A 13,046-nucleotide genomic window follows, 5' to 3' on the forward strand; every position below is an offset into this window, starting at 1 on the left:
AGGGATAACAGGAACATAGTTCAATAACATAAAGACTATCTATGCTAAGCCCCAGCCCAGCATAATTCTAGATAGAGAAAAATTGAAGGCATTCCCTCTAAAAACTGGAACAAGACAGGGATGCTCTCTTTCACCACTTCTATTTAACACAGTTCTTGAAACACTGGCCAGAACAATTAGAGAGATGAAAGAAATTAAAGGGATATACATAGGAAAAGAAGAACTCAAATAAGCACTATTTGCTGATGATATGATTTTATACCTGGAAGACCCTAAAAGTTCCACCAGAAAACTTCTAGAACTAGTAAATGAATTCAGCAAAGCAGCAGGATATCAAATCAACACCCATAAATCAATAGCATTTCTGTATATCAGTGACAAATCCTCAGAAAGGGAAATGAGGAAAACTAACCCATTCTCAATAGCCTCAAAAAAAAATATTTGGGAACCAACAAAAGAGGTGAAAGATCTATATAATGAAAATTATAGAACCCTAAAGAAAGAAATCAAAGAATACCTTAGAAGATGGAAAGATTTACCTTGCTCTTGGACAGGAAGAATTAATATTATCAAAATGACCATTCTTCCAAAAACATTATACAGATTTAATGAAATTCTGATCAAAATCCCAATGACATTCCTCATAGAAATAGAGAAAGCAATTATGAAATTCATCTGGAAAAATAAGAGCCAGAATAGTTAAAGCAATCCTTAACAGGAAGAGTGAAGCAGGTGGCATCACTATACCAGACCTTTAACTATATACTACAGAGCAACAGTAACAAAAACAGCATGGTATTGGCACCAAAACAGACTGGTAGACCAATGGTACAGAATAAAGGACACAGAAACTGACCCACAAACTACAATTATCTTATATTAGACAAAGGTGCCAAGAACGTGCATTGGAGAAAAGATAGCCTCTTCAATGAATGGTGATGGGAAAACTGGAAATCCATATGCAACAAAATGAAATTAAATCCCCATCTCTCACCTTGCACAAAACTCAACTCAAAATGGATCAAGGACTTAGGAATACAACCAGAGACCCTGTGTCTAATAGAAGAAAAAGTAGGTCCTAATCTCCATCATGTGGGATTAGGCCCCAACCTCCTTAATAAGGTGTAAGAATTAAAATCAAGAATCAATAAATAGGATGGACCCAAACTAAAAAAACAAAAGAAACATTCTGTGATGTGAATAGACAGCCTACATCTAGGGAGCAAATCTTTACCCCTCACACATCAGATAGAGCACTAATCTCTAGGGTATATAAGGAACTCAAAAAGCTAAACACCAAAAAAAAAACAAATAACCCAATAAATGGGCCAAGGACCTGAAGAGACACTTCTCAGAAGATGATGTACAATCAATCAACAAATACATGAAAAAATGTTCATCATCACTAGCAATTAGAGAAATGCAAATCAAAACCACTCTTAAGATTTCATCTAATTCCAGTCAGAATGGCAGCTATTATGCACTCAAACAACAATAAGTGTTAGCGAAGATGTGGGGAAAAAGATACACTCATACCCTGCTGATGGGACTGCAAACTGGTGTAGCCAATATGGAAAGCAGTATGGAGATTTCTTGGAAAACTGGGAATGGAACCACCATATGAGCCAGCTATTCCTCTCCTTGGTCTATACCCAAAAAATTTAAAAACAGCATATTACAGGGACACAGCCACATCAATGTTTATAGTACCACAATTCACAACAGCTAAACTGTGGAACCAACCTAGATGCCCTTTACTAGGATAAAAGAAATGTGGCATATACAAACAAAGGAATGTTACTTAGCAATAAAAGAGAATAAAATCATGGCATTTGCAGATAAATGGATAAAGTTAGAGAAGATAATGCTAAGTGAAGTTAGTCAATCCCCAAAAAACAAATGCCGAATATTTTCTTTGATATAAGGAGGCTGATTCATATTGGGATAGGGAGCGAGAGCATGGGAGGAATAGATGAACTCTAGATAGGGCAGAGGGTTTGGAGAGGAAGGGAGGAATATGGAGTTATTAATGAAGGTGGAATGGGATGTTCATTATTATCCAAAGTACAGGTATGAAGACACAAATTGGTGTCAATATACTGTGTCTACAACCAGAGATATGAAAAATTGTGCTCTATATGTATAATTAGATTGTAATACATTCTGCTGTCATATATAAATTTAAAAAAATAAGGGAAAAGATATAAAACCACCCTAGATAATCATGTCAGGTCTAGGTAATCAAGAAATAAACTGGAAATCATGTTTTAAAAGTTTTGTAACCAGCATAGCAAATGGAAATTTTGAAAGAAATCATAAGTAGGTAACAATAAAGATCACTCCATAAGGAGGTGACAACATAATCAAGATACCTAATAGTTCAATTTAAGAAATGTAAACAAACCAACAAATTCATTAAACAGAATAGTACAGTACACTCTAAATTACATAAATAGGAGGCCATTAGTTTTAGGCTATGTCACTATGTTGAGTTCCCAGTAACGAACTGCAATCTAATACATAAACAAATTGAAACCTAATTTAGGTGTGTGCATGTGTGTGAATGTGTGTAAAGAAAGCTATGAACTGATGAAACCTATTCAAGAGCATATTTGTTTTTTAACAAAGCGCCAAACTTCAGCCAATCACAGGCAGTCAACTCATCACACCACACCCAAATAAGAGAAACGCATCATCACACTATACCCAAACAAGGCAGAGGCTTAGCTGTAGCCTATCAGATAATTTCTCTACTCTGCTTCCTATTCAGCCTATACAACAAGCTTGCTGCTTCTACTGCTGGATGGAATGCCTGAACCCTTTCTGGTTCTATGTACTGCCTAATTTGCGAAATGTTCTTTGCTGTTACAAAGTTCAATTTGTTCAAATTTTTGCTTTTAACATTTTATTTCTTCTTAAAGCTGTCTTGGGATAGTTGGTAGAATAAAGTTACAGAGTTCTCAGAGGAAAAGCTATATACCTATTCATCATAGAAAAAAAATCTATTAGCATTAAGACTAACAAATTATAGGGTCAGTTTCTCCAAATTACCAACACAGCTAATATTTTTATTTAAAAGGTTTTAGATATCACCTCTATAATTTGTAGGTTTTCAATAATTATTGGTTGAATTTATTTAAGATGCTGGTCAAATTAAAAGGAATTAATGATCAGAAAGTTCAAGAATCTTGGCTCATATTATAAATTTGAGGAGAGCAAAAACTATAACCTGATGAAAAGCTACAATTAGTTTCAAACAGGATTTATGAAGAATCTCTCTAGTCTGAAAATCCAAGCTTCCCTTTTTAAATGACACAACTGGGATTATCTATTCAGAACAACTGGGATTTGCTGGTCATTTTTTATGTAAAATTCAGAAAGGAACTTTAGGTGGTTGTTCTACATTGTTTTACACGGAAAATACAGCATTATATTAGAGACAATGATGATACAGAGTATATAAAGATTCATAAGAAGCAATTAAGGGCCAGATAATTTTTTGCCTCATTTGATGCTTAAAATTCAGTTAAACAGGCATTATCTCCAGTAATACATGCAGAGAAGGAAAAGGATAAGAGAAAGTACTTCTGTGTTACACAGCAATAAGAGGCAGATATAGCTTAACAAATACTGACTAGACTCTAGGCTCAGTGATTCCTGTACCCTCTCCATCTGTATAATTTTTGTTCAGGAATATTAGTTCGGAAAAAGGGCCATCCAAAATCAGTGCCAACATCTAAGGGCAGGTTAGATTAAATGATGATGCTAAAAGGGAAGAGAATCTCCTCTTAAGCTAATGGATTAACTGAATCAAGAATCATAAAATCTAGATCTATGCTTACCAACCAACAGGCAGTTTATCTGCCTTCTTTTTTGAGACTGCAATTACTTTTGCTGCAGCTATACTACTTCATAAAAACCAGTCATTTACACATGCAGAGGTAAACTAGAAATTAAAAAAAAAATCTAGAGAGTCTTTATAGGCCCTTTGATAGGCAACTTTGCAGGTAGGAAAGGGCACATGTCTTCTGGATAAAATATTTACTTCCTTCTCTCTGACATAACAATATGAATATTACAATTAAAAGGCACAGTTTTTGATATGGGCATGGTGGCATATTATTAGGTTTATAATTCCAGTAACACAGAAGGCTGAGGCAGGAGGTTTGCAAGTTCAGGGATAGCCACAGCTCAAATTAGTGAGATCCTCAGCAACTCAGCAAGACCCTATCTCGAAATTAAAAATAAATAAATAAATGAGGACCGAAGATATAGCTCAATGGTAAAGCACCGCTGGGTTCAACTGCAGTACCAAAAAAAGGCAGTCTTTTAACTTATCAAGATTATTTTTAATATCATAATTTCACAGTAAAAAAGCAAAAAATATCACATATGTTATTTATAAAATATACCAAATACTGCTATAAATTCTATTTTTCAATCACAAATTAGAAATAAAATATTTTCTATTAATTAAATATGCCACAGAAAGGTAAAATCATACACAATCATATTCTAGTCATTTAAAACTTTTATAAGAGTATATAAACTAGATCCTAATCTACAAAATATCCAAAGTCAATACCTTGAATTATACTAGGAAATAGATGTAATATTTGAAGAGTACTACTGATTTATTTTGCAATTATCTGGTTCAAGAAAGGTATGGCTCTAACAGTGAAAACTAAAATCAAGAACTCCAGAGAGAAACAGAGAAAAAACAGAGATAAAGAGAAAGGGGGGGGGGGAGAGAAGAAGAGAAAGAAGGGAAGGAAGAAGGAAAATGAGAAAAGTGATAGAGAAAAGGGAAAAAAGCAACACGTGGGGACAGGAGGGAAGGATTTCAGAGAAAATAATCAGAAAATTAACTAAAGACAAAAACCATAGTGAAACAAATGATTAAGATAGAAAAGTGGCTAATAGCCAAAAGAAAATAATACACTTAGAGATTTTTCAAAATGAAGATTACCTACAATTTGTAGCTCATTTAACATTAAGATACTATGACTAAAAGAAATAGTCCTGAACTATCAAGGCAAAGAAATAGGAAAAGGGTTTGTGGCCCATAGGTAGTCATTATATTTTTTATAGCTTCTAAAATTAAATTTACTGAAAATGAACATAACACTTTCAGACCCACCAAGAACAAGTATATATCTTTATATCCTTTCATGAGGTGCAGTCTTACGTCTTTTAACAAGCAGAAAAATTAATTCTAAGCAAATATAACACCAAAACTAGAATTAAAAACTAAATGGTTCATTAAACATAAGCTCATAGATGTAACCAAAGGACTGGCTAAAAATTTAACAGAAGAAGCAGATAGCTGGTCCAATAATACTACATGAGAATTTCTAAGATGTTTTACTTCCCCAGGGTGCCTTGGCTTCAAAATGTTAATACATCGACTGTCTAACTTTACCAAAGTAGACCTAAAGCCTATCTTTGCTCTAAGCTAGTAATAAATTCAGAATAACTGAGACACCAAAGTGGAGAGCCACATGTTTTGGTACAACTGAATTTGTAATTAGTTGGAAAAAAAGGTGTTACACTTACTCATACCACTGTTTATTGTGTTTTCGGTAAAGCAACGTATCCAAGGCAACAGCATTGACATCCAGAGCTCCTGGGGAAGGCCACTGGTTGGTGAGGTGGGCAGTTAACTCTTGTCTTGATCTTAAATCATTATTCTTTAGCACAGTCCTGTGAATATTAAGATGGTGAGTGCTTTTGTCTTCACTGTTACAATGGCAGAGGAACCTAATGATATCAATTTAGGTCCCCAAAATTAATCTTTTAAAAGTGGTATGTTAATAGATTGTGAACAAAACTATAGCAAGACTGGCTGGGACTATGGCTGTTTTGTCTTCTGCAGTATATGCTTTATTTTCTTTCTCTGCTGATTATAATAAATCACTACTATTGAAACTCTGACTTTCTATATTTTCCACAGAGATTATTACTAAAAGACTAATGGACCAAAGAAGCATTTTACATCATAACTAAAATACAATGGTGATAGCCTAAAGATACAAGTTATTTGGTGCCATTTAAAACATTTAAGATTTCAAGTGTATGATTTTTCTGGCTTCAAAACTCAGAAACAACCTCCAAAAGCAATTTAACTCAAATAAGCAAAAAGCAATTAAAATAAATTTTAGAAGAAAGGTTGCAGGGCTGGTTATATAGAGTTGGTAGAGCGTTTGCCTCCCATGCACAAAGCCCTGGGTTCAATCCTCAGCACTACCACAAAAAAAAAAAAGAAAAAGAAAAGAAAAATAAATAAAGGGTACAGAAAAATACAAAATAAAAAATCCATGAGATTCCCATAACTGTTTTTGATGGATATGACTATAAATCTTCATGAATTTGATTAAACCAGTGACAGCTGCAGTGAACAATATAAGCCACTGGATATATTCCAACTATAGAATAAAGCCATCGTAACAATTTGTGGTTTTATTTTTTGTTTGTTTCCTTCCTTTAATTTTTGTAGAAATGTTATTGTGAATAACAACTTACAAAACAAATATCTTTTTGCTAAAATTTCAACTGTATGAACCAAGTGATCATCTTCATGAAACAAATTCAATGTTTAAGTTTATGGTTACAGAAGGTTTAAAAGTAGAGATCTGCTGTATGTATACAGAGCCTTAAAAATCATCTTGGCAATGCACATCCTCAGACAGGAGTCCATGACCTTAGTGTGCCAAGGTTTGGAACCATCAAGTCAGAAGCAAGGAAGTCATTTGTGTATGCCAACAACTTCTACAGACAATAGTTCTGTGTTGGGAGGCAAGAGAGGGGAGGAAATGAGGTACTGACAGAACAACCCTGCACTTAGGAAAATCAACCGGCATATCCCCTCTAACTTAACAGTGATTGTAAAAGAATTACCATTTTTACATGTCTCAACCAGACCATAGGCAAATATTTAGGATTTTTCACAATCTGTATATGTTGAAAAATATTTGTCCTATAATGTCCACAAAAAAACATCTAATATAAGCACTAGACTCTCAAAATGTAATAAGTAAAATAGGCAAAGTCAGTGATAATGTATCCCATGAAGATAATCTTTTTGGTTAGTTGCCACAATTTCCTTGAACTAGAATATAAATGAAAAATTCAGAAAAGATCTTTAAAGGTATTTTAACCTTGTTTTTAAAATGAAAACAGCAAAGTTTTAAAGTAATTTTAAGATTGATATAGAAATCATGTAAAGCAGAACTGAGGATTATTGGCAAGATAATCTATTATAATAAACTATCATTATTTTTGGTTTTCTTAGTAGATTTTTCTCTTACATATTCCCTTTCTCGGGGTTTCTAGTGAACATCATCACTAGAAAACTCAACTTCAAAATCCTAACTGAGCAGGATGTGAGACAAGCAAATGTGCATGTGTGAGGTAAGGACACTGGTAGAACTCTTGTTAATAAGCAACTGAACAATTTCTAATTTATAAAATATTCTTTCTGAAAAATTGAGAAATTTTACACCTCATAAAAAATAGAAGAAAAAACTAAAATTTCACCAAAGTTTTTACACAACACTTGTCCATAGAGAATTTTTGCCTAATGACAGGTTAAAGTATGTCTTTAGACCTCTGTTCTTAGAAATCCTGTTTTCTATGGACAGTTGTCCGATCCTCTGAAACAGGAGATGAGGCATTTCAGTGCACAGGATAGGTGTAGTTTCTGTTCATCTTTTTTCCTTCTTTTGTGAGGAATCTGGAGACAGGAAATCCGGGCACTTGCCTTGCCACTATGAAGAGGAAGTGTTCCTGGAGAATCCTTGCATAAGGCCCTTTCTTTCACCACTCCTGTATACTCCAGTACACTATGGGACAGGCAAATGAATTAAGTTAGGTTGAAAAATCCCATCCCTGGATTTTATCTTGACTAGAGCTAGTAAAAGGACAGTACTTCATTCACTTGAGCAGTGGGGCTCTGACCAGAGTGTCTGAGCATAGAGACCTCCCCATAGTCCCTATTTCCAGCCCCTGGGAGTAGCTTTTCCTTCCAGATTTATTTCTCCAGTCATCTATCTATTCTGTGAGTTGCTGATATCTTTTTAAAGAATTCTACTTGTACTAAAGAATTGATTGTGATTGGCTGGAATCAAAGAATCCTACCACTTACCTTAGAACCAGGAAAATATACTCTTAATATCAAGACCTATTCAAACTGATTCAAATAACCCTAATAAGAGTCTGATGATATTTTTCTTATTTGTTCCAGCTTATAATGGATTTACTTTAAATTAGTCAACAATTGTCATCACATAAAGGTATTAAGTCAGTGGCAAAGGTAAAAATATATAATGTTTAGCATTTTACTTTAATTGAAACTCTAATTAATGCTGAAGTTAGCTACTCTAAAAACATGGAACTATTCTATATGTGATAGATTCTACTAATCATTCATCTATGATATAAATCATAGATTTACTATTCTCTCATTGAGGTAAAGATTTTACAGAAAGTTCCACTCAAGGAAAATCGTTTAATTGCCTAAGAAAGTAATAATAATACAGTCATCACAGTTAATTTTAATAACTTTCATGTGGTATGTACCTCTAAATTTCTAGTAATTAATTTCTTTTTAGATTCTCAAGATAAATTATTCAGGAATTTGGTCCCTCAAAATAACATAATTGAATTTTCAAAAACAATTTAAAGAAAGATTTTATGGATTTTAAGCTAGATATAACTCCATCAAGTCTTTCTTTGAGGCAGTTTCTGACACTTTTAATGCTAAAATAGAGCTCAGAGTAAGTTGCAAGGCTGCCTTATTAGCGATAATGATTAAAAACTCAGATTTATTTATATGCCCAAAATATATCATCTCCTTGCCTTTACTCCTCCACCATTAATAATATCCCTACTATATTTAAAAGGATCCAAACTCTATTCATCTCTCAAGATCCATTTAATTTTCTACCTCTTAAATAAAGACCTTCAGACCACAGTGATACCACCTTTATTGTTTTGCAGTCTCATAAAATTTAATAATCAATTATTTTAAGGTAGGAGTGTAGATATATGGTAGAACACTTGCTTAGCATGCATCAGTGTCTATCCCAGCATGAAAATACAGACAAACAAAAAATAAAAAATAAATTATTCTAATGATTTAGTCTGTCCTTTGGTTCTTCTCCTTTGATTATAAGCTACTTTGGAATAGCAGCTTTATTTAATATTTATTTATTGGGATGATTAACATAATATTAAGAGTCTTCTAAAAATATTTTTAACTTTGGGCTGGGGGTATGGTTCAGTGATGCAGTACTTGCCTGGCAGGCATAGGGCCCCAGGTTTGAACCCCAGCACCAAAAAAATACAAATCAATTAAAAATCTATTTACTAAAATTTATTAAAGAATCAGCAGACTTTCTAACAAAGAAGAAAACTGGTAAACAGTATTGTACTGCCTCTATATACAATTCACATGACCACTAAATGTAAACTATTTCAGCTTGACATTTCCCATGGATTCCATCTGACTTTGTTTTTGTTTGTTTTAGTACTGGGGATTAAATCCAGGAGTGCTTTACCACTGAGCTACATCCCCAATCCTTTTTATTTTTTACTTTGAGAGAGGGTCTTGCTAAGTAACTGAGGGTCTTGCTAAATTGTTGAGGCTGACCTTGAACTTGCCACCCTTCTGCCTCAGTCTCCTGAGTCACTGATTATAGGCTGGCTGACTTTGTATACACCACTTCATAATAAAAGTTAAGATCAAGGGCTCTAGATTAGTGGTAGTACCATCCCTCAGTTATATGGCTTTGAGTTTTTAATCTGAGAATCCGCATCTCTTGATGACAACTGCCTACCTCATGAAATTATTATAAAGGTTATTAAATTAGTTAAAACATACAAAGTACTTTAGAGTGGTGTATTACTTTTTTTCAGTACTTAATCACAATTTAAAAGGCTTTTATGTTTAATTTTCTATACTTGGGATTAAACTCAAGGTAGTTCTACCACTGAGTTACATCCGCAGACTTTTTATTTTTGAGACAGAGTCTCACCAAGTTGCTGAGGGGGAACTCAAATTTACAATCCTCCTCTTCAAACTCCCAAGTTGTTTGTTTCTCTTTCGTGGCTCCTTTCCATCCACTTGGTCCTTTAAATGGTGTTCTCAACAACTCCCACCAATTTGTTCTCAAAGTCTTCAGTTTCTCTGTAAATACAGAGTACTCTGGCTTTAAAAATGAGATCCTACATTCTTCTGAGTCCACAGCACTATGCTCACTATTTAAATGAAAGAAAATAAAATATTTCCACAATTTGGTCTCTTCTCTTTCTTTTAGAAAGTAGGCTTATATCTATAGTTATTTTTAAGCCCCCTTAAAAGATCTAGAAATCTATACTCTAGACTTTGATAATATCCCTAAGAGCAATTGTGTCCCTCATAATGAGTGTTTTGGAAACCTCATTCCAAATGCAACATTGTTTTGAAGTGGAATCTAATGAGAGGTAATTTAGGTCATGAGCGTTCGTCCCTCCTAGATTAATGGATGAATCCACTCATTGATTACTCAAAGTGCTCGGGGCTTTGAGTTAGGTCTCTTGTTTGCTCTCACTCTCTTGTTCTTTTGCCTTCCTTCATGGGATGACACAGCATGAAGGCTCTGGAAAATGTCTCTGCTGTGCTCTTTGATTTCTAAGTCTCCAGAACTGTAGGCCAAATAAATCTCTGTTCTTTATAGACAATCCAGTTTCAGGTATTCTGTAAAATGAACTAAGACAGAAAATCTATATTATTTGCAATTTAGCACTTCTTGGCTGATGTGCTGTATAAGTCTTAAGGTGTATCCCAATGCTATCTGTGATGTGGCACATTGAGAAACTCATAGGCTATAATCTTCATGAAAATAAAGGATCTAATATAACTACAGTAATGCAGAATTTTATGCTAATGGGCAGAATGGCTAAGTATAAAATACTGAAAAAGTCAATGAAAGGGAAAATCATTAAAAATAGAAGATGTAAGATAAATTTCACTCCATAACTCAGGATAACAGAGCTACCTAACCCAGTTTCTCTTTGGGAGAGGAATAGGACCAACTTTCAGATGCTATTTATTGTTGACTCCTGTTCTGACCCAATATAAACTTGGTGAGGATGGGGACTATTTTATTCATTCTTGAAATACCAGCACCTAGAATCGGGGCCTAGCTCATCATAAATTTCTTTCCTTCATTTTTAGCACTGGGGATTGAACCCAAGATGCTTTACCACTGAGTTCCATCCCCAACCCTCTTTATTTTTAATTTTTTAATTTACCCTGCCTCACTAAGTTGCTTAGGACCTTGCTAAGTTGCTGAAGCTGGCCTTGAACTTGTGATCCTCCTGTCTTAGCTCCCTGAATCACTGGGATTATAGGTGTGTGCCAACATCCTGGGCACGTTTTATATTTTCAGTGAATATTTGGCAATTGAATGAATATTAAAGAAGTTAAAAAATAACAATACCAAGAGGAGTAATGAGAATTTACTCTTCTTTGTTCCAAGTTTACAGAATTAGAAATGTATATATGGTTTTTTCATAATGTTAATATAAAATGTTCCCCAATTGTGTGTCTATTCTTTTCTCTATATTGTTTTAAAACAGACATGGAATAAATATTTGCTTTGTAAGTATTTATAAGTATTTCCTTTCAAATAAATTTTGCCAAAGGAAAAGCCTAAAAAGGGATCCAGGTATCCAAAAATTATGAATTAATTGTCTATTTACCTATGAAATAGTCTTGTCCAAAAAGTTAAACCTAAATCTAATTAAGATTCTGAAAGCAGCAGTGTTTTTGAGCCCTGGTTTCATTTTAGAACTTGACATTATCTTTTAAAAATAAAGAGACAATAAAAAGTAATTTAGAACTTAAAAAAATCAAACAACTCATTATTCACCCCCCTCTCCAAACCATTTTAAAATTTTTAAAAGACAAACCTTGGCTCTTTATAGGAATTATTGATGCCAGTTATGATGAAGGAAATACACAAGATGAGTTTCAGCTATCTTGTGCTAAAAAGCAAGGAAGTCATCAAAGACAAATGGGTCATGTCAGAACAACAAAGGAATCAATGAAGGGACTTATATTAATAAAAATGGGAATAACTAAGGATCAGAAATAAAAAATGAAAATGAAAAAGATAGTTGCACAATGAGTGCAGACATTTCTGCTATAATACAGGAACAAGCAGAACAAACTTTTGATGTGGTTTTGCAATATCACATCAAAAGTAACTGGCATTAGGCAGAGACATGTTAGGAACTCACAACTTAAATCCAGTTCAACTTTCTAATTAGAATACAAAAACAACAACAACACAACAACAAACAATAATAATCTAAAAAAATTCCAAACCCAATTAAAAATATTTGTCAAATTCCTAAATAGTAAAGAAATATTACAATTGGGCTAGGGATGTAGCTCAATGGTAGAGTGCTTGCCTAGCATGCACAAGGCTCTAAGCCCAGATCACTCCCACCCCCAAAAAACATTACAATAAATCTGGACTTTAACAACATCATCAACTATAAAGAGTCTTTGACAGAAAAAGGTACAGAGCCAGGTTTAGTGGTGCAGGCCTGTAATCCCAGTGACACAGGAGGATTGCGTATCTGAGGCCAGAATCAGAAACTTAATGAGATCTAATCTCTAAATGAAAAGGGCTGAGTATATAGTTCAGTGGTAGAGCACCCCTGTGTTTAATTTACAGGACTGAGGTGCAGTAGGAGGGAAGAAAGTACAGAAGACTTCAGGATGCAAAAGTTGAGGCCTTTCATGAAGTCAAGGATAAAATGCATGAAATGAAGTAACTACAGCAGAAGCGCCTCCAAGACTTGGTTAAACTGAACCAGAGGTAGTAGTGAGAGAACGCCTTCCACTGGTGTTTTATAGTATTTGGCTGTATTACTCTACTTGGTATTCATGTGGTGTTACTTGTTAAGATACATTCAATTTGAGGAAATATCACCTATGAATTAAGATGATTTCCTTGCTACACTGAGATCATATCTTTTTATGTATCTCATATAAG

At 34.0% G+C, this 13,046-nt stretch overlaps 1 protein-coding gene across 6 annotated transcripts in view; it reads right to left on the minus strand.

Annotated features, from left to right (window-relative positions):
* Nucleotides 1–13,046, minus strand: part of Rundc3b (RUN domain containing 3B) — a 147,053-nt gene that overhangs the window by 19,061 nt on the left and 114,946 nt on the right. For 5 of the 6 annotated variants that reach the window (XM_078040489.1, XM_078040488.1, XM_078040491.1 and 2 more), the window contains one exon: nucleotides 5,557–5,703. The exons of the other annotated variant lie outside the window; for it this stretch is intronic. In XM_078040489.1, the coding sequence (XP_077896615.1) occupies nucleotides 5,557–5,703 (147 nt within the window). The remainder of the gene's footprint in view (nucleotides 1–5,556; nucleotides 5,704–13,046) is intronic. 6 annotated transcript variants of the gene reach the window in all.

The sequence above is a fragment of the Ictidomys tridecemlineatus genome, chromosome 2, assembly GCF_052094955.1.
Source record: "Ictidomys tridecemlineatus isolate mIctTri1 chromosome 2, mIctTri1.hap1, whole genome shotgun sequence".
Classification (NCBI taxonomy): domain Eukaryota; kingdom Metazoa; phylum Chordata; class Mammalia; order Rodentia; family Sciuridae; genus Ictidomys; species Ictidomys tridecemlineatus.